The sequence below is a fragment of the Emydura macquarii genome, unplaced genomic scaffold (genome assembly GCF_026122565.2).
Source record: "Emydura macquarii macquarii isolate MOO-44397 ecotype Brisbane River unplaced genomic scaffold, CSIRO-AGI_Emac_v2 contig_2897, whole genome shotgun sequence".
NCBI classification, from domain to species: domain Eukaryota; kingdom Metazoa; phylum Chordata; order Testudines; family Chelidae; genus Emydura; species Emydura macquarii.
In genome coordinates, this window is record NW_027133034.1 from 37,276,508 (window position 1) to 37,298,638 (window position 22,131).

At 41.0% G+C, this 22,131-nt stretch overlaps 1 protein-coding gene and 1 long non-coding RNA gene across 4 annotated transcripts in view; one reads left to right on the forward strand and one right to left on the reverse strand.

The window, feature by feature from the left end:
* SLF1 (SMC5-SMC6 complex localization factor 1) overlaps positions 1–21,653 on the reverse strand; it is a 61,440-nt gene extending 39,787 nt beyond the window's left edge. The window contains exons 1-6 of one of the 3 annotated variants that reach the window (XM_067568923.1): positions 20,671–20,725; positions 20,405–20,480; positions 10,788–11,014; positions 9,666–9,759; positions 8,706–8,949; positions 4,631–4,793 (exon numbers count right to left, since the gene is read on the reverse strand). In XM_067568923.1, coding sequence (XP_067425024.1) covers positions 4,631–4,793; positions 8,706–8,830 — 288 coding nt within the window. In that variant the 5' untranslated portion in view covers positions 8,831–8,949; positions 9,666–9,759; positions 10,788–11,014; positions 20,405–20,480; positions 20,671–20,725. Of the gene's footprint in view, positions 1–4,630; positions 4,794–8,705; positions 8,950–9,665; positions 9,760–10,787; positions 11,015–20,404; positions 20,481–20,670; positions 20,785–21,014; positions 21,071–21,513 lie in introns of those variants that run through there. The other 2 variants (XM_067568922.1, XM_067568921.1) reach the window with 2 other exon arrangements.
* LOC137166988 (uncharacterized) lies at positions 1,824–14,218 on the forward strand. The gene is made up of 2 exons (XR_010923908.1): positions 1,824–1,955; positions 12,653–14,218. It is a non-coding gene; the product is annotated as an uncharacterized lncRNA (long non-coding RNA).
* Positions 21,654–22,131: the final 478 nt, after the last annotated feature.

Sequence of the window (22,131 nt, forward strand, 5' to 3'; positions counted from 1 at the left end):
CAGGTATTGTATAATAAGGGACAATACATTTCAAAGATTTTCAGTGTATTTGTTTTAACCAAATGTACACAGATTAAAAATTTAAAAGCAGTGTTATTAGATATATATTATAGTTTCAAAATATGCATGCCTACCAAGTATTTATTTACAATACAGAACACCTGGGAAGAGGAGCTAGCACAAGGCAGCCTCTTCTGCAAGTGCAAAATGGAGTAAGTAGGGTTGTGGCGCTACTTTTCTTCTACCCCCACCCCAATACAAGGAGCCAATTTTTAGAACGGGAGCTGGAGTGAAAGTACCTGTCTATCAGGAAACAAACTAGTTTGGGGCGGGTTCTTGTCACCCTTCCACCTCAAACAGGCAAGTCAGGGTGAGATTCAGGTACTGTGAGGGCAGCAATGCTAGCAGTAAGAACCAGAAATACAGTCCAGAAAAAGATAAGCAGGCCCCCCCCCCCCCCCACCCACACGATTTTGTGTTTATAAACTATTTCAGTTTTAGGCTTCAAAAACTGCATATTTCACCTCATTTTCCAGACTTTTACCCCTCAAAGCTACAGATCTAAACAGAAAAATTTACATTATATTTTTTTAAAAGGTAAGTTTGCTGCATGTTGTCAAGGTGCATTAATTACTTTTGGCAATTTGGGAAAAGAATTTTTAAGCGCCCCCTCCCCGAAAACAAAAAGTGCTTCTTGAACACTGAACAGCTTTTTCCCCATATTCACAGAGTTGACGGCCACAAGACACCATTAGACCATGTAGTCTGACCTCTTGTATATCACAGGCCATTAAATTTCATCCAGTTATCCCTGCATCGAGACTAATAACTTATGTTTGGCTAAAGCATATCTTCTAGAAACGCATCCAGTTTTGATTTGAAGACAGCAATGATGGAGAAACCACAACTCCTCTTGGTAGTTCATTACAATCATTAATCACCCTCACTGTTCAAAATTTGTGCCAATTTCTCATTAGAATTGGTCTTGCTTCAGTTTCCAATCATTGGTTCTTTTATGCCTTTCTTCACTCCATTAGAGTATCCACTATGTTCTCCTTGTGAAGGTACTGATATACTGTAATAAAATCACTTTTATTTATTTTTTTTTTTTTGAGAGAGAGAGAGAATCTGAACAGACCAAGATCTTCATCTGTCAGTATAAGGAATATTTCCAGCCTTCAAATCATTTTTGTGACTTTTTGCTCCCTTTCCAAACTACCTTTTAAAGAACATGGAAACTGGAGGCAATATTCCTCTGTTGGTAATACCAATGCCACATCAAGAGGTAAAAATCATCTCCTTTACTTATATATCCAAGAATCATATTAGCCCTTTTTGCTACAGCATCACACTGGGAGCTCATGCTGAATTGCTTGTCTCCTATGATCCCTAAATCCTTTCCAGGATACAGTCTCCTATTCTACAGATCCGGCTGCATTCCTTCTTATTTTGTCACTATTTAAATCTGACATTCACTTTGAGGGAACAACAACCTAGGGATCAATCTTGCAAGGTGCTGAGAATTATAGTGCTAATTCAGCTGTAACAGAGTGGTTTGCCCATTTTAAGAGATAGAGGGGACTCCAGCCAACCAAATCCTGTTCCAGGAGCTCTGGAGCAGACACTGGGGAAGAATAAGTGGTGATGCAACAATAGTTAAGAGTCTAGGGAAACCAAGGCAACTGTATCTTTAAGGGACTGGGATCTTGTGGCATGGGTGGTGCAAAGCTCCCCTCTCTCTCAGCCAATTACAACAAGGTCTGGGAAAGAAAGTAGTACATAAGGTGTCTCTTTCCTCATCAGAGGAGGAGATTCAGAGAGCAGGAAGTTCTTGCAGGAGCCCCTGAGCTACAGGGTGAGACAGGTATGGTGGTGTGTCCTGGCCTGCAAGCTGTGGAGGGAGGCAGGAAGACTGCACCCCAGCAGAGATGCATGGAGGAAGGACTGTTATGAAGGTTTTGTTTTTAGTTCTGTTTCTTGAAAGGGTGTTGCCAGCTCAGGTGGAACTGGTGGAGGGAACAGGGAGAAACGCAACACAAGCCTTGGGAGGCAAGCTGTGTAATCCCTTAGCCAAAAGGAAAGGATTTGGGCCTGGAGGGCCACTGGAAACTGTGGAAAGATTTAATACGTTAGACTCCAGAAGGGTATTCTTGTTTTAAATACTTCAGACTGTGGAAAGTTATTGGGCACTGAAGATAGGGTGCCTGCAGGGCTATGCCCTGCCATGAGTGGCTGCTTTTGAGGTACCATCCCTGCTACAGCAACAAAGTGCTCAAAGCTATGCTTAACTTTAAGCATGGGAGAAGTCTTAGTGGCTTCTGTGGGACTACTCATATGCTCTATGCTAAGCACATATTTATGTACTTTGCTGATTTGCCACAGTGCCAAACAATTGAGGAAACTGAGTTCCTAATGATCATCCCATAGGCAGCTTTAATGCAAAATTCTGAAAAACCTGGTATGACTTTAGACCATGATGGCAAAATGAGATAAATGTGTAGATATCTCAATGTCAAGATCAAGCAAAATGATTTCAGTTCAAACGTGTGGAGATAGCATTACAATGTCAAAATCAAGTAATTTTAGTAACAGTTACAGTGTTTTGAGGATAAGATTCAGACAAAAACAAGTAGATAAAACAAAGGTTACTTGCCTGTAAGTGGAGTTCTTTAATCTGACTACTGCACATGCACACTCCTGGGATGCACAGACAGAACCTTCTAGTAGCAGTGTTCAAGAGTGCTCTTGTGCCCTTCTCCCACCCTTTGCTGTTCTTGAATGTTCTAAGGTTGAGGCTATTGAAGTGCACTGTGCTCCAGGTGTCTCAGTTCCTTCCACCACTCCCTCACATCCCCTCCGAGTCCTAACTTCATTTGCGGAAGGAGAGTGGGGAATGTGCATGTGCAGTGGTAGCGTCAAAGAACTCCAGTTCCAACAGTTCAGAAACATTGATAACATAACCAGACTGATTGTATAACTAGATAGCTAAGGTAGCACTGAGATCAATCCGTTCCAATGAAGTCAGGTCAGAAAAACCCAGTGAGTTTCCTGGTCAGTTTGCTGTCACAATTAGAAGTAACAGAAGCAGCTGGAGTACAGCACCCCTTTTTATAGTTTTGTCCTCAAAATGCAACAGAGGGGAGAGGCCAGAGGGGGGGAAGAATGCTCCAACAGGCACTGCTATTCCAAAAGTGTGAATATGAACAAGCTACTCAAAGTAGTCTCAGTTAAGGTTGTTATTAGACCTTAAACTGAGTCTTTTACCTATACCTGTCCTCTATTTATTTGTGATTTTAACAAACAGAATCTAAGCATTTCGCAGCTTAGAACCATATTCTAAAGTTCTCTTAACAGAATCTCTCTATTGCATGCTGATTTGTTATTGTAGGGTTGCATATTAATACCAAACTAGATTTTTAGCATGGAAATATTCCATATCCTTTTTTTCTTACACATAACGTTTCTCTAAACCTCACGCTACAGCCACAATTTTTCCCTGGCCAAAAAGGACTGCTCAGGACAATTAAGGCAGATCCTAAACTTGACTATAGGATCAATGCAAGTCAGCATGGAACACTCCTTCCTGCAGAAGTCCAGACTGTATCCAGCTATATTGAAATTTAAAAGGGAAGTTCTACCATTAGTCTCCATGGGAGCAAGATTCAAATATATCATGTTCACAACTACACATTCTCCGGCCAGAGTTACAGAGCAGAAACTGAAAGCAGACTAAGGCCTGCTCTACACTTAAAATTTAGCTTGAAATAGCTGTGGCACTCAGACATGAAAAATCCACACCCCCAAGCTCTGTAGCCATGCTAATCTAACCCCAGAATGCTTCCATAAACCTAGGTACTTTTGCTCAAGGAGGTGGTGTTCCTACAGCAACGGAAAAACCCCCTTCTGTTGCTGTGGGCTGTGCCTACACCACAAGGTTTTTCCAACATAGTTATGCTATTCTCATTCTTGTAGTGTAGACATTTGACCATATTTGTAATATCTGGATGAAAATGCAGGGTAATTTATGAGTAAGGGGGAAGAGGGGAGGAAATCACTAGACTGATTTTGAAATGTGAAGGTACAGTTTTAATGCAGTTAAGTAGACCTTGTTGGACTTAAAAAAAAAAATCCATTTCCATTTGACATTTTAGTACTTGGCACCAGAACTATAGGTAAAAATAGTTTTCATTTAGCATTTTGTGAACAGTTAGTTTCACTGTTCAGTCAGTTGCATAGCTTTCATGAACTGCTCAGAGAGTATGCCTGTAGCTCTGTAATAGTCTGTTTACAAGTAATGGCAATGAATAAGCAGCAATTGAAGAGACAGTAGGCAGGTGTGTGCACAGAGAAAGCGGGGAAAGTGAGGCATTCCTGCTTGGTGGTATTACTATCCGACCCAGCCAAAAGCAGATGAGAACCTGTATAACACAATCTTCTCAATTACACTTAAAAAAAAAATTAGCTATTTAAAAGGTGACCAGAATTTTAAAAAACCTTAGAATTTAAAAAAATTAAGTTGATGGCATCCCTTTCACTATTGTTTATTGATTAGAACATATTGCAACTTTGACAGGGTGACAGCACTATTAATGAAGCATTAATTTCAGTTAAGAATATTTATTTTACTTACCTCAAAAAGATAATCTCCTATATATTGCACAGGATAATATGGAGCCTCAAAGAGATGTTTCTCTCTTTCTGTGGTGACATTTTTGTTATCAGTGAATACATGAGTAATAGCTCTCATTGCCTTTTGTGGTGGATATACAACTGCCTTTCCAGCTTCTAGAACTCTAAAAAATAAATATTTTAATATGTAATTACTGTAAGTTTAGTTTTAAGTTTAATTCTCAAGCTACAATGAACACAAAATTAACATAAAATGGGCAGGTATGACATCACACTTCCTTATTTAGCAGATTAACTGAGCACTTCAGAGTCCAGAGATAAGTAGGTAACCCAACTAGACAGAACTGTCTTCTCAGTTTAGAATAGAATACTAATTTCCTTCATTTTTTAGGAAACTTCTAAAAATGCATTTTTTATAAAGATCAAATTTAGTATTAAAGTACCTATGGTTTATTGCTATATCTCTCAAGATAATTAGTGGATCTTTATCTAAAAAAGGCTTGTCATGCATTGTAGGGATTTACTAAAAATGGGACATTATTTCCTTTACCTGTAAATTGGAACTTTAAGATATACCTATACTGTACTGCTCTGGAGTCATTCCTGCAGTTAGTTAGTTAGTCCGACCTTATGTAATACACAGATAGCTCAGTTAATATTTCTGGCCCAATACATGTAATTATTCTCCATACACAAACTTCCAGAGGTGCACTCCTGCAACTTATATTTCTAAGAAAAGATGACAAGTAACAGAGGGGAAGAGAAGGAAAAAGGAGTCTTCTAAATTGGTGGATGCATGTACAAGAAAAAACCGTTTATAGATGAACAGGTGTCCTGGCCTCACCTACATATACATCCACCAGTTAGGTTAACCATAACTGAAGAAAAGCAGAGAAGAAAAAACAAACAGTAGTATTAAGTATTGTGACAGAGAATCCTTTAAAAATGTTGTTGTGGCCTGTAGGACATTTGTCTGAAAGCTATGTTTTCAAAAGGCAAAATATCTATCTTGCAATGCTTGTTGCATAAATAACGGGATGCCCATGTTGCTGTGTGGTAATGTCTTGAAAAAAATAGATTCCTAATGCACACACTTCCCAGTTCATTTGTCTTGCTGATGTAACTGCTATTAAAGATTACTTTTCTTAACAAATAGGGATTTTTTAGAACCAGGTTAAGATTTCAGTGAAAGAACAGAATGTCTTTCAGAAGTGCCACAGGATGTGTACAGTACCCTGTACTGAAAATGAGGGATGAAAGTCTGTCCCATTCTGTAAAGAACATCTTAGCTGGCAAGCCTAGAAAGAGAGGTAGACCACTGTCTCTTACTGGGACTACAACAAAGAAAGAGGAAGTGGAACAATAACTTGTAGTGGAATGCTCTAAAGCCATGTGTCAGGGCTAGTAGCTGTTTACTTTCCCTGCCAAGAAGGAAATTGGTTAGTTTATAGCCTCTGCCATTAAGGCAACACTTTAAACATTTTGCTGACCTTGAGGAGGAGAAGAGCACAGGACAGCTCAATTTCCCCCTGCCAAGAAAGGATAAATTGTATACAACTTAATAAACTAGATGTTAATGGTTATCTTTTGGAATGGGGCCATACCCCACAACTTCTGGATGCAGGCTGACAACCCACTTACAAGAAGACTTCACTTTAGCAGTAACCTAGTTAATCTAGTTAATACTGAAATGTGAGGATGAAAAGAACCTGAGGAGAAGAGACCAGTGGTGGTTATGGCCTGTATCTTGGGGTAGTTTTAGAGAGCTACAACAGACCTGTAAAGAGCTTAGGCCGTATAAGAAGAATATATTTGGTTTTGTCCTGAGGGGAATTACGATGGTCTCATTTGAGCAGAAGCTGGGGTTTTCAGATCTCTATGGTTTAATCTGTAGAGAGTCATTTGAGAGAGGAACCTGCTGTTAAATGCCATTGGATCACAAATACAAAATTAAGTTGGACTTCAATCTGCTTTAGAAAATGGCTTGGAGAAAGCTACAGTCCTGAAAACCCCTTCTGCAAACAGGCTACTACCCTCTCCTTTAAATCCCTATAAGTATTCCTTTTATATTATAAAAAGAAGTGTATAAAAAGGATGAAATACTACATAGTATCATATCCTCATACCTGTCATATTTGAAATCCATCTACCCTCCTCCCACCCAAGTATTATAATTGCAGCAAGAGTATTGATCTATCCTAATTTCTCCCTGCCTCCTTACCCCTCATCCTGGAGAGGAGAAAAAAAAAAAAGACAGGTATGTGTATATAACACTGTAGTGTCTCCACCACCACCTTTTTATACTGTTTGTCTTTTTAGAATATAAACTTTTCAAGGCAGGGCCCCTATCTACATCTAGGCCTAGTGTATAGGAGGCTTTGATCTCAAAGCCTTTGTTCACTACCTAATATAAAACAGTACATACATTTAGGTCTACAAAACCTCTTCAATCAAATCACTTCAACTACTATAATATAGGCAATTTCAAGGAGTTGGTTTACAAAACTTAGAATATTTTCCAACTTGTATTTTTTTTTCCCTGCTTCAAATGCTTGAACCTGAAATAAAACTTGCTTAGTGTAAGAAAGGGAGAGTCTTTAGCATATCCTGATAACGTAGCAGTAAGTCACAAGATACATATAAAACTTTTGAAAGGTATTTCATGTATTGTGAGGCATGAGGCTGAAGGCACAATTCTTTCAATCACTCAAGTAGTGCAACAAATACCACCTGTTGCACTAATAGCTTAATTGGCTATTGAAATGAGGTTACGTTTTAATTTAAAAATAACATTTATGAACAGGAGGAGCAAGTATTAGGCACTATATTCTACTAGAAAATTTTGTAGTAGAAGGTTTATTTGAGCAGTAAGATCTCTTCTCACCCACTCCTATACTTCAGAAGCCTAGCTGCCCTGTTAGCAGCAGGATGTGGTCCAATGGCCACTTTAAAATATCTGCACCTCAGAACTAAGTCTTAAAATATTAAAGATCAAATTTGTTTTAAAACAGAAAGTGGGATAGAAGTGGCTAGAGATCCTGAAAGCCTAGCTCAGCACTATTAAACTCACTTTCTCCTTCAGTTCCTTTTCCTCCTATCCCTTCATTAATCATCTTTGTCCCCTCCCTTTTGAATCTTCCCTATTTAACATGATGGGAATCAGTTTGTGTGGTTTTTTGTTTTTGTTTTTTTTCCAATTGAGGCTGCAGCAGTGTACTACTGGGGAGCTGCTGCATCAGTGTGACATGAAGAAAGGCCCAAGCCAAATCAGAATATGGCTTTATAATGTGTCCAGCTACACTAAACGTACAGAGCATATTTTACTCTTGCCATAGGAGAGCGTCTTGTTTTCCTCTAAGATTGACAAGTGATAAGACATCCCAGAGAAAAGGGGGGGTGGTTGAGACCACCACAAATCTAACTGTATTCCTTGCCCTTTTCACACCCACTGCCTCTCCAAGTTCAACATGAGCATTTAGGTACTACAGTTTGGAGGGGAGGGAGGGGGGGGGGGAATCAAACATAGTGAGGAGGAAAAAATACAGAACTAGACACTTATTTTAAATACTATAGTAATGGAACAGTTTAATGGTATTTTCATAGCTACACATTTATCAAAGTTAAAGTGCTAGATACATGGGTAGAATGTAGCATACAGGCTAAGAAAGCTTCACTGACTTTACACAAGTCTCTGGACACTCCATTTAGGTACCACAGAAAAACAAAGGAATGCTGCTAATGAGCGTGCACTCGGAGGAGATGGCTATGAAAAAAATCAGGGACGGAGGCCAGAGGAAGTCTTCCTAGGCAATTAAATTTAAAATATGCATAAAACCTTAAGTGCGATAGTCAATGTGCTAATAGTATTAAGCCAACAGAAACTAAACTGGAAGAGGAAACAGCAATTTTTACTGTTCTATGTATTTAGAATAGTTGGAACAGCATGACACGCAGAGACTAAAGCACTGGGAGTTGTGGACCAAATTAATTGGGATAGGAGAGGGAGAACAATCATGTAATTCAGCCATCAACTATTTTATCATTAATTACTTCAACTTTAAGTAGCATCACCCTACCTTGTGATAGAATCTCTTCGTTTATCACCTTCTTTAATAAGGAGGACAACTTTCCATCTGTGGAAGGCCCCTAGAGCACCAGAGCATGTTAGTTCTTCGCGCCATCTTTTAGGTGCAGATTGCATTTGAGGTGAATAATGGGAGTCTTTTTCAATTTTATATCCCCATTCATAAGTTGTTTCATCAAGCCATCTGCCACTTTCAACACTATTAATTATGTAGTCCTTAGTTAGTATCCACTTTCCTAGAAAGCAAATGAACTGTCAGCCACAAAAGAATTTTTGTACAGACAAATGGCCAATGAAGATCAAATATAAAATTAACTTCAAGCTCTCTCATTCAAATACCACATTACAGCTTTAAGTAACATTTCAACAATTTTTCTTTCTACTCAAAGTTCTCCTTTTCTAATATTTTAAGATCAGAAATTGCAGTCAGAAAGCATGGTGCTTTTGCTTTCTTCTAATGACATAGTATCCTCTTAGCTCTTCCAGAGGAAAATAATCCAGGGCCAAAGATCATGACATTAATTTGCCCATCTAGATTTTGCTCCTGTGTCTCTTGTCCAGTATCCGCTTAGCCTTAGTAATCTTTTATAATGCTTTACAATATACTGCACAATAGACTTCCTGACTATGAACAGACATTCTATGCACTTAGAGAAAATGCAACAACCCTGTCAAATCACCTCTATGAAAAATCAGTTTGGATGTTGCAAATTAAGGCATCCCATGCTGGCTTCTTACTGGAAGCCATAAATACCCCTGAACCACCGGCTAACAAAACTGTCTAAATTTTTAGCATACTAAAAGCAAAGCATAGTCAGTTTCTAAACTATGAAAGTCTAAACATTCTAGTTGTGTAAGTTTAGTGGATACCAATATTAGGGAGAAATGATTTTAGACTCGTATTCTAGTAGTCTCTCTCCTTTCTACATCCTTCTCTCCCCTTTGGCCTCACCTCTTCTGCCTCTCTCTTCTTCTGTATGTAATGATCTTCCCTCTTTTCTAAATATCTCTGTTCTTTCAGGTTCAGATCAGGAGGTATGGTCTTCCTGTATTGAAATACTGCTTGTAGCATACATTAAATGAAATTGACTAATTATGTAATCCTAATCAAGTTCTTAGAACAGCATGGTTGACTGGTAAAACCATCTGTGCTCCTGCACTGAAGCATATTTCTATAGGTGCTAGTACTGGGTGCCAGCAGACATCTAATGAAAAGACAATGAGGTGCTCTGTGCATAACCTATAGATTAAGAAACTTGATCACCAATTCTTACTCAAATTCCACATAATTAAAAAAAAAAAAAAATCCATCAACATTGGTATTGTTGTTGGAAATCTCAAGGTGTAGATAAATACTGAAGGGAATTAGAATCTACTGAATCTAATAGGAGTCATTACAGTTTTACCAAAAAAGGTAGTGGAGATGCACCCGCTCCCCCAAACCAACCAGAAGGGCAATATTGGCCATTACTAGTGAATGATTTGGGGTAACACTATATAAGAGAGAAAACATTCTTAGTGTTCTTTAGAAGATATAGAGTGTGAATATGAACTAATGGTGGTAACACTTAGTAACAGGGCCAAAATGCAGTTTTGCATCACTTTATCCTTTACAGACACTAAAAAATACAACCTCTCTATATGCTAAAAGCATATCTTTAGACTTCCATAAAGAATAATAAAAAAATCAGTGCTATAAACTTTGTTGAGTAAGTGTCTTAGGTTTACAATGGCTTAAATAAAGAATTGCACTGGAAACATGCACCTCTCCATGTAAGTGGTGAAAATAGTCAGCAAGCCTACATTGGTCATATCTTTGAATGCCATTGTATTTTTGTAATTCTAATGGCTTACCATATCTGGACACAACAGCTTTGACTCATACCCAAAACACTAATAGCGGAAGTAGCAATGGCTAATTTGTGTGCTCACTCTGAATTTCTGTAGCTTCATTTAGGTTGCACCCTATTATATTTTTCAAAGGAAAACATGAGCTCAGCAATGCTCTCGCACATGCAAGTATTTTCTGAAACTACACTATGGCCCTGACCTTCCCCCAGAGAAAGTGTAGTACCTAAGTGGTTGCAGAACAAATATGATTCTGCTACAGAGGCAGGCTAGCTTTGGAGAGCCTGTTGGGGAAGTGGTAACACCGCTCTGGAGCCTCCACACACATTCTGCACAGTACAGAGGAGGGTTCCATGTTGGAGAGAGCAGAAGTACCGGCAGTGCATACATAACTATGAAGATCCATTAATAGAAGAGATGCAATAATCACCACTGAACAGCTCCACTGGCACTCTGTAAATTGAGAGAAGGATTCCATCATTCCTACCCCAATAAGAAATGCTTTAACAAATACCTTTTATTAATGCTTGGTGATGAATGGAGTGGGATTTGCCCTTAATTTAAGATTTCAGTAACGCATAATTTTTCACCCCATTTTAAATTCATCCATTATGCTCCGAGCTTGAAGCAGTTAAAAAAAATATTCTGAATGCATTGAGGTTTTTTAAATTATGTTAACAGACACTTACAAAACTTAAGTACCATTGGAAAGTAGGTGCCCTGTCCCCTTTCTCAAGGCTTAACTTGCTAAGATACCTCAAAGACAGATGACTATTAACCTTTAGTGAAAAGTCCTCTCTTGTGGCTTAAGATGTTGACATCACCCGTAATAGTGATTTTTAATATATGTACATTTCACTTTGAGACAGTTATCAAGTCATTTTTATTAGGTCTGTGCTACAGATCTTAGTTATATAATTTCTGATTTGTAGACTACTATGCAATCGGTTTATATAGCAATTTTCTAAACATTTAGTACAAATCTATAGTTTAATTCATGTCAAAATGGTGTACCAAGCATGTTTAGGTTTTAGAATATATAATAATCAAACTGATAGAGATTAAGGCATAAAATAGTCTGGGTCTGTGTGACACTAAAGAATGCAGAATCAAAACTGGAAGGTACCATCACACTGGACACAGCTTTGTACTTGGTATTTAAAAAGATTAGAGAAATGTAGAAACTATAGCAAACTTGTAAATTCTTTCTAGCCCTCCACTTTTTTCTAAGGCTGAGAACAAGGAACAGGAAGAGAAGCAGCTGCAGCATCAGACAGCACCAGAAAGATTATCACATGCTGCTGCACAGCAACATAGGCCTGCTGGTGTGTCTGGGCCATACCTCAAGCATGGGCAAACTGCCCTTTTCCCACAGCAATGGTACTGGAAATGAATTATGAGTAACTCCTTTATAGTAATTTTCCTGGCATTCACCAGAAATTATCTGGAGTTAGGATTCCTAAAATGATTATTCCCCAAATGCGAACAGGTACATTAAGTATGGTCAAAACTTTTTCCTAGCGTAAACCCTATTTTAACACAGCATGTTTTTGTGGACCACTTCGCTCCTTGTCACCACATAAGAACACCATGGCAGCAACAATAGTTCCATATTAGGAAAACCTTTGTCATCTTAGGAAATACAAACAAGAACTGGTCATGAGACATCTAGATTTGAACTGGTACTGGGACCACACAACTTACTGTAAGATCAGATAATGGTGTGTCCCTATTAGCATTTGCTTCAACATTTGGACTATTTTTAATGCTACCTGGTTTCATCAAAGGAATTGCCGTAAGTATACATGTCTGGCAACAATGTAACGTTAGATCACATACTAGATCAGAAATGCTTGATTAAACTCATCCAGGATGTAAGTATATTCAGAAGTGCTGATCTAGCTCTAGAATCTGATCGACTACTAATAGCAACAATGATGTTCCACTAAATCAAGTTTCAGAGACTGTTACCTACTGCATCAAAATGCTTCAGTGCTTATAAGCTTCCAATTTCCAACAAATATTCTATATTGGATGACCAGCTGTCTACTGCAAAGGAAGAGTAAACTTCGTTTCTGGATTCTATTTCAGAGACTGCTGGAGAACTAGGAGCATGAAAAAGCAGCGCTGGATTACAGATGATACCAAATTATGAGAGAGAAAAAAGTCACAGTATAGAATAAATGTACTGGAAGATCAGAAGAGTGAAGAGAAGAGGAAATGGACAACAGAGGAAAAGAAATTATTTGAATAAGCAGTCAGGAGGGCCTGTCAGACTGATCATAATTAATGGTGGAAGAATACAAAGCAGTGCATTGAGGAAATCTCAGACACTACCTGAAATGCATCTTTGAGACTGTGAATGTCCTAACAAGATATCCATTCCCGTGATGTCTACCATTTAAGGACAAAAATGGAAAATATTGCCAGAATATTGATGTACAATGTAAGGGTTGGTGTGAACATTTTTCTTAATTAATCAACAGCTCCCCACCAAGATGTAAACTACAATTTATGCCAAAAATTAACCCAGCAGAAAATAGGCTAGCGACATTATTGGAAGTGATATGCAGTCACACAATTAGAAAATTAAAGCATATGGCCTTAACACTTCTGCAAAACTGCTAAAAAGAGTGTAGGTATGGATTTAGTTCACTGGCTTCATAGTCCCTTTAAAAGTTAGGGAAACTGGTAACATTCCAGAAGATTGGAAAAGGGGCTACATCATCCCTTCTTTTAAAAAGAGAGCATGACCAACTTGAGCAAGGTATAGGGGAATAACCCCGCTGTCAGTTCCAGGGAAGATGTTGATGATCAGACTACTGAACAGACTGAAATATTGGTTGCCTGTCATTTTAGGGTTGAAACAACATGGCCTCTGTACAGGTTGATCTACAATCCATACTACATTTGCCTTGTGGAATGTTACTGAAAAATGACTAAAGCGGCAAAAAGGAAGTTAATGTGTTCACCGAGACTTTTTTGCAGCCACTTTTTGAATCAGTGCATCAATCAGCACTGTGGTTACTGCTACACCAGAGTGAGTGAGAGGATATAGTGTGTCTACTGGAAGAATTCTAACACGGTACATTTAGTTGTGAGGGTCAGTGGTTGTATTAAGACTTTTTTTCAGTAGAAACAAGAGTATTTGAGGGATGTTGCTCCCACATTATTTAATGTTATAAAACGGATAAAGCTGATGGAGGCCAAAGTAGAAGGTGTGAAATCTGAAGATTCATCTTTAGGATTTCTGGTATGTGGATGATATTGCCTTACTTGTAAACATTGCTGACCAACTCCAGCTAATGCAGGAAAAGCCCCACCAAACTGCAGAAACTGAGACTTAAGATCATTGCTTATAAAACTGAAGTTTTGCATGCCTCCTGTAAAATGGAAACACTGAAGGTAGATAGATAAAACTGTTCTCCCATTTGATGTCATTACTATCTGGGTAGCTGGTTGACCACAAGATGTTCTATAACTGAAGGAGTCACATGTTGCATCAGTCTTGCATGAATGGCATTCAGCATCAATAGCCTCTGTTTAGGTGACAATGTCTGTATGACTACTAATGCGGGGATGACAACATTGTTATATAGAGCACAAATATGGCTGTTAAAATGAGTGAATGTTAAGAATATGATGTAAGTTTTTAAACAGTTTTTTCAATATTATTTGGTCACAAATGAGGAGCTATTTGGATGATCCCAGTAAATCGCAGTCTCTCATCAATTAACAACAAAAAGTCTGTAGGCATGGGGTCATGTCCAACATGGAGAAGAAGGTATGCTTCTACAGAAAGTTTACAGAGGTCAGGCGAAAGGAAGCAGAGCACAAGATCAGTCTCAAATTAGGTGGTAAGATGCAATTTTGAAGGATATAAGAAGCCTGATTTCTCCCATACGGATTCTCTTGATGAAGGAAGATGACTTGTAAGGGACGGTTCAAGATGGAAGTCCATTCTCTGCCACATCATAACCACATGAATCTGCTGCTGCTGCAGAGCACTGGTTTTAAAGTTCATTTAAATATAGATAAAGGGCTTTAATATGAAATGTTAAAGCATATGAATACATGCTCATACTTTGAATATGGCTAGTAGTTTGGGTTTACTACTGAAAATGTGCTTTAATAGGGATTTTCTTTTTCATGGACCCACTTTCTCTTCTGCTTGATCCTACCTGGAAGTAATAATCCTGTTTACAAAAATAATTTGGTTTGAGTGCCTGCACCTTTGGAGGAGATTATGCCATCTAGACACTGAACCAAGTCAGAAAATCCAGAGTCTTAATCCCGACTCGGACACCAGTTCTCTCTGTGGCTTCAAGCAAATCATTTAACCTCTCTTTAAAGCCCCAATCCTTCAAGGAACACCAGCACAAGTAGAACTTTAGCTGTTTGTGCAGACATGGAATTTGCTGCAGGCTCAGGGTCTAAATTCTATGGCCCTAACTTCAGTAGGGCTCTGCTGGGATGCCAGGATCCACCCACATATAGCCAATTGTCATGAAATAATAGAATTTTCAAAAAGGTGTCTCTCACTGTCATTTAAATGCCTATACAACTGAACAACAATTATCAGTAAATACAGATTTAGCATATTGACGTATAGCTTGTTAGCCTTGTCAGTCTGTCACAGCTTGACTTTCAAGACTGGTATGACATTGTATCATACTCTAAAGAAACTTCACAGAATTAAGGTTAATTTTATTGAATTAAATCTTACCAAACTAGGGTTAATACCTTTGCAGTACATTGTATTTAACACAATGTGTGTGTGTGTGTGTGTGTGTGTGTGTGTGTGCGCGCGCGCGCTTGTGGCATTGCATGTACCTTCTCTAGTAGGGAGGGGGGATGCTAATGTACTTCCTCTGTTATCAAGCCTTTGAAACCACGCCCATTGCAGAGCTACCTATATCACCACTACAGGGTAGATTCTCCAGGGACCACGAGGGGGGGGGGGGGGGGGGCCAAAAAAAAAAAAAATCTGGATAAATACCCTGATTTTAAACTGGTTCAGGACCTTCTTCCTGATCTAGCAAATGGACAAGAACCCTGGTCCATGGAGGACCCCCCATCCTTAAGATAGTAGGCTTGGAAGGATTAGGACTGAGGTTTCAAGACTAAGGAGCTTGTTCTGAGCTGTGATGAACTAGTAACCCCAAGGAATTCCCTTGGAGGGGATTGAAGGAATCATAGAAGATTAGAGTTGGAAGGGACCGCAGGAGGTCATCTAGTCCAACCCCCTACTCAAAGCAGGACTAACCTCAGCTAAATAATCCCAGCGAGGGTTTTGTCAAGCCGCATCTTAAAAACCTCTAAGAATGGAGGTTCCACCACCTCCCTAGGTAACCCATTCCAGTGCTTCACTACCCTACTAGTGAAAAACTTTTTCCTAATATCTAACCTAGACCTCCCCCACTGCAACTTGAGACCATTGCTCCTAGTTCTGTCATCTATTATCATTGAGAACAGCCTAGCTCCATCCTCCCTGGAACCCCCTTTCAGGTAGTTAAAGGCTACTATCAAATGCCCCCCTCCCTCTTCTCTTCTGCAGACTGAACAAGCCTAGTTCCTTCAGCCTCTCCTCATAAGTCTTGTGCTCCAGTCCCCTAATCATTTTTGTTGCCCTCCGCTAGACTCTCGCCAACTTGTCCACATCCTTTTTGTAATGGAGGGCCCAAAACTGGATACAATACTCCAAATGCAGCCTCACCAATACCAAATAGAGGGAAATCACTTCCCTCGATCTGCTAGCAATGCTCCTACTAATGCAGCCCAATATGCTATTAGCCTTCTTGGCAACCAGGGCACTCTGCTGACTCATAGCCAGCTTCTTATCCACTGTAACCCACAGGTCCTTTTCTGCAGAACTGCTGCCTAACTCATTGGTCCCCAGTCTGTAGCTGTGCATGGGATTCTTCCATCCTAAGTGCAGGACTCTGCACTTGTCCTTGTTGAACCTCAGATTTCTTTTGGCCCAATCCTCCAACTTGTCTAGGTCCCTCTGGATCCTATCTATCACTCCCCCTAGCTTAAGGTCATCTGCAAACTTGCTGAGGGTGCAATCTACCCATCTTCCAGATCATTAATGAAGATGTTGAACAAAACCGGCCCCAGGACCGACTTCTGGGACACTGCACTTGTGACCGGCTGCCAGCTAGACATGGAGCCATTGATCACTACCCATTGAGCCCGATGATCTAGCCAGTTCTCTATCCATTTTATAGTCCATTCATCCAACTTATACTTGCTGATAAGAATGTGGGAGACTGTATCAAAAGCTTTGCTAAAGTCAAGGTATATCACATCTACCACTTTCCCCACAGCGCCAGTCACCTCTTCATAGAAGAGAATCAGGTTGGTCAGGCATGACTTGCCCTTGGTGAATCCATGCTGACTGTTCCTGATCACCTTCCTCTCTTCCAAGTGCCTTAAAATGGATTCCTTGAGGACCCGCTCCATGGTTTTTCCAGGGATTGAGTTGAGGCTCACCGGTCTGTATTTCCCTGGATCCTCTTTCTTCCCTTTCTTGAAGATGGGCACTATATTTGCCTTTTTCCAATCATTAGGGACCTCCCCCCAATTGCCACGAGCTTTCAAAGATAATAGCCAATGGCTCTGAAATCACATCAGCCAACTCCCTCAGCACCCTAGGATGCACTGCATCTGGACCCATGGACTTGTGTGTGTCCAATTTTTCTAAATAGTTTTGGACCTGTTCCTTCAGCACTGAAGGATGTTCACCTCCTCCCCATTCTGTGCTGCCCAGTGCAGCAGTCTGGGAGCTGACCTTGTCTGTGAAGACAGGCAAAAAAGGCATTGAGTACCTCAGCTTTCTCCACATCCTCGGTCACTAGGTTGCCTCCCCCATTCTGTAAGGGGCCCACACTTTCCCTAATCTTCCTCTTGTTGGTAACATACCTGTAGCAACCCTTGTTGTTCCCTTTCAAGTCCCTTGCTAGCTGCAACTCCAATTGCACTTTGGCCTGATTTCATTCCTGCATGTTTGAGCAGTATTTCTATAATCCTCCCTAGTCATCTGACCAAGCTTCCACTTCTTGTAAGCTTCGTTTGTGTTTAAGATCACCAAAGATTTCTGTTAAGCCAAGCTGGGCGCCTACCATATTTGCTATTCTTTCTGCACATCGGGATCGTTTGTTCCTGTGCCCTCAATAAGGTTTCTTTATTGGATTCCTTTTCCCCTCATATTAGACTCCTAGGGAATCCTGCCCATCAGCTCCCTGAGGGAGTCAAAGTCTGCTTTTCTGAAGTCTGTGGTCCATATCCTACTGTTCTCCTTCCTTTTGTCAGGATCCTGAACTCTACCATCTCATGAAGGACTATTGGGTTGGGGTTATGTCTGGTAAACTTGACATCCATGCACTTTTATTATTTTCAGTATGTACTCTGTAAAACTTCTTACCTTGAAAATAAAGTAAGCTTGCATAGAAACAACTCTGGGGTAGTAACAGTAGCAATTACACCTATTAACCATCTCTGAAGACAAACAAGTGTCTTTGGGCAACCTGTCTGTGCTGGAGTAACACAATGAAGGCAGGGAACGGTGCAGCCTCGAGATTCCCTGGTCAAAAGGCGGAGAAATGTAGGTCTCCACCCAAGAGAGGTGACAGGCTAGGGAGCTGGCATCCTGAGAGTGATTGCCCTTGCTAGACCACTGAAAGGAAACACGGGTGCAGATGTCCTGAACTATAACTCCAGCTTGCATGCATGATTTATTCTCCCCATCTCAAAACAAAAACTACTGCCCCATTTTCCTTCCATCTCTAAACTCATTAAATGCCCTTGTCTACAATCACCATTTGGCGTTCCTCTCCTCCAGTTCCGTCCTGCAGCCTATGTGACATCATCAGGGCCGAAAAGGTAGTATATATGTATTATGTGGGCCGTATCCACACAGAGAGCTGCATATGCTTTATTTACCCACAATGGTAAATAAAGTGAGAACCACTGCTCTGTTCTCTCCTGGTTCTCTAATTACTCCTTCAGCATGTCCTCTGGAGAATACTCATCCACCCTCCAACTTTCTGTGAGGTTTCCTCGGGGCTCCATCCTTGGTTCGGTTCTCCCTCTCCCTCCCCCCCCCCCCCTTTATCTCGGGGTAATCTCATCCACAAACACAAATTCAACCGCCATCTCTATGCTGACAATTCACAAGTCTACTTCTAACTTAGAGTTGTCCCATTCTGTCCAAACTAAAATCACAACCTGTCCCGCTGAGATCTTCTCATGGATGTCTAGCTGCCAGCCCAAGCTAAAATATGGCTAAAATAGAACTTTAATCTTCCTCCCCCATAATCCTTCCCTGCTACTTTCTCAATCATTGCAGCTAACACTACCATCCTTCCTGTCATCCAGGCCTGTAACGCTGGTGTCACCTTTGACTCAGTCTGGATGTGAAGCCAGAGGTCAATCTAAATCTTGCTAATTTTTTATGCAATGTATCCCTTAGATGAGAACATTCTTATCCATCCACACAGCTAAAACTCTCCTTTAAGCTCTCATCACTCATGTCTCAATTACTAGAGCATCTTTCTCTGTGGCTTTAAGAAATGCAACCATTCTTTGCTCATATCCATTCAGAACACGGGGGCCGACTTTCCTAGCCCATCACTTTGACCATGTCGTTCCTCTCTGAATCCCTTTAATGGCTTCCCATTCTCTATTGCATCAAACATAAGCTGCTTGTATTGTCTTTCAAGGCCCCTCATGGCCTATCCCAACCCTACCTATTTTCTCTCATTCACTATTGAGGTGTTAATGCCCACCTCCAATCAATCCATTATGCCAGCCTCCACTGCCTGCTTGCCTATGCTTTCTCCCATGCTGACCCACACACTTGGGAAGTGCCCTCTGTAAATATTTGCAAACCTACCTCATTATTCATCTGAAAATATTTCCCAAAAACTCTTTGCTGTGAGGCCTATGAAAAAGTAAAGTTTGACGCCTAATGTGCAGAGTCCACCGTCTGCCGTTCTGACCGATACCAGTTTCATTGTTTACTTGCACTCCATCTGTTTGGTCTTATCTTATGCTTAGATTGTAATCCCCTTGGGCACGGAACGTCTTTTTGTTGTCTGTACAGCATCTAGCATAATGGGGCTCTCCTGCTGTATGACTAGGGCCCCTATGCACTGTGGTAATACAAAAAATACATATTTAAAGTATGATGAAAGGAAAATAGGACAAGGATATTCAAAATGGTTACCATAGCAATATACTGCCATTGCAAAACTGTTTAGGTCCGTACCCATAGCCTGTAAACACTATAAAGCCCTTCCAGGAAGACTTGCATCTCTATATTGTAAGATATTTTTGGGTCTCATCTTGAAAGCCTTTAATTGCTTGAGTAAGGGTTTTCAGAATCAGGCCATAGGTATGAAAAGAACAAAGGAGTAAAAACTGAAATCCAATTTCAGTAAAAAGACAGAATTAAGGGTTTTTTCTTTTGGCTGTAGGGAGTTTGCTGTGCAGGCAGAAATTTGCAGTCAGAGTAAATGTTAATGGTGTGGGTGAAGTATAGTGTCAGAATTGTATAGTACCAACAGCAAGTATTCCTATAATTTTTATTCTTAAATAACTTGTATAAGTGTCCATGGTTTGAGTAGGACTTCTCAGCCTTAACTATTATCTTACCCCACCAAAAGGTTGGCTAACTGATTTCAGTCAAGTAACAGGAAGAGATAAGGGCAGAGGAAACAAATCCAACCGTGACCATAAGTCTTCTTTAGTAGCAAAGATAATAACCTTATTCATCTTGTTTCATAATCGTTTGTTCATTTAACTGATACAGTTAAAGAGGATACCCCAATTTTTACTCACCTGCTGCACAAGCTGCTAAGAACTTTTCACTCTTGGAAAACTGTTTTGCTATAAGATGTGTGCAATTTCTGTATTGCTAACAAAAGAAAAAAAAGTTATTGAAATGGCTTTTTTTTTTTTTTTTTTTTTTTTAATTTTTAGCTACTACCATAGACTCAGATCTAGGCCATCATCCAGTCTATTTGTTTGTAAATTTCCATTTTATCTGCTAGTTCCTCTTGCTCCTTCTGTGAATTTAATGAATGAAACAGAAGGTATCCGCTCACCTCAGTATCAATAAAAACACAGTCCAGTTTAAGTAGTAATTCAACTAGAGCTTCCTTTTCTTCCTTCTTAAATCCTGTTAGCTGGATTCTCTGTTTTTGAGTAGTACTTGCCATCTGTAAGTGTTTTTTTGGGAAACAAAGGATATACATAAACTCTTTGTACAGTTTTATTTGAACTTTCTATTCCTTTTCCATTTTTGGATAAAATGAAAGACTTAGTATTGCTATATAAGCAAATGACTCTATTAGAGTAATACTTCTTTGAGATTCTACAAAACACAGCCATTTAAAAATCATTAGTAAGTAGCATTAATGTACATTAAAGATAATAGCATTATACAGACCATAGTCTGAGAACCTCAGCTGTAGGCGAAGTACCTGCTCCCAGTTCTGCACCTTGGTGTGCCAGCTTGCCCACCTCAGAAAAAGAGAACTAGACCTGCCAATTAGGTCTGCTGCAGGAAAGAAGCCACCTGTTCCCTAAACAAAACCCTAGGTGCAGATAGATGGAATCAGACCAGCCAGTGGGGACAGGGTTCAGGAGCAGAGTGAAACCAGTTATCCTAGGCAAGGTAGGCTGTAGCAGAAAGGGCCCCAGGGCAACCTTAATAGGAGTGGAGCAGAGGAGGAGACGCTGTTGAATGGAGATGGCGCCTGTTGCATTTTCAATTAAGCTGAACCAGCGCCGCTGCCGTACTCCATGAGGCTCCACCAGTCATTTCTAGGTGGCTATTAGTACACCCTTTGCATGGCATTGCTAGGCCTAGGGCGTGTAGCGGGGGGGGGGTCCCCGGCTCCCACCCCTACCCGGGAGGCCACCCTCGGTCACCCCGGAGAGCTCACCTTCCCTCGCAAGATCACACTCACACAGCGAGGCGGAGGGGGAATCAAACCCTCCTTCTAGCTGCTCGGGGAGGGCGCGGGGGCCGTAGAAGAACCGACGCCGCCCCCCACCCCTGAGTCCGCCGCAGCCGCTACATGGGCAGGCGGGGACCCGGCAACTCCACTTTCCCGCCGGCTGCTTAATGCGGCTGCGGGCGCCCGCCCACGCGCCCCGCCCCCGGATGTGGGGCCCGGCGGTTCCGGGACGTTGTCACTGACGCTCCCCGGTCTCTGGGGCTGTAAACACGGAGCCGAGCGGGGCCCGGCCGGTAAGTGAGCCTGCCTGGCGCTGCTGTGTGTCGCCGTGCCCTCAGCTCAGCCCCGGCGGGGCGGAGAGGAGCGGAGCGGAGCTCTCCCCGGGCTGCTGCGTCCCAACACGCGCCTCCTGTGCCGGCCCCCCGAACCGCCCCGCTAGTCCCTCTCCTGCCCCCCCAGGGCCCGGCTCCCCTCGAGTCCCCCACAGCAGGACGCGCCTTGTGACTGCCGTGCCCGTTAGTCCCCGTCCACCCGCGCCTTCCACACTCGCGTAGCTGTTAGTAACTAACTTGGCTGCCCAGCCCGGCGCCCTCCCTGTTTGAC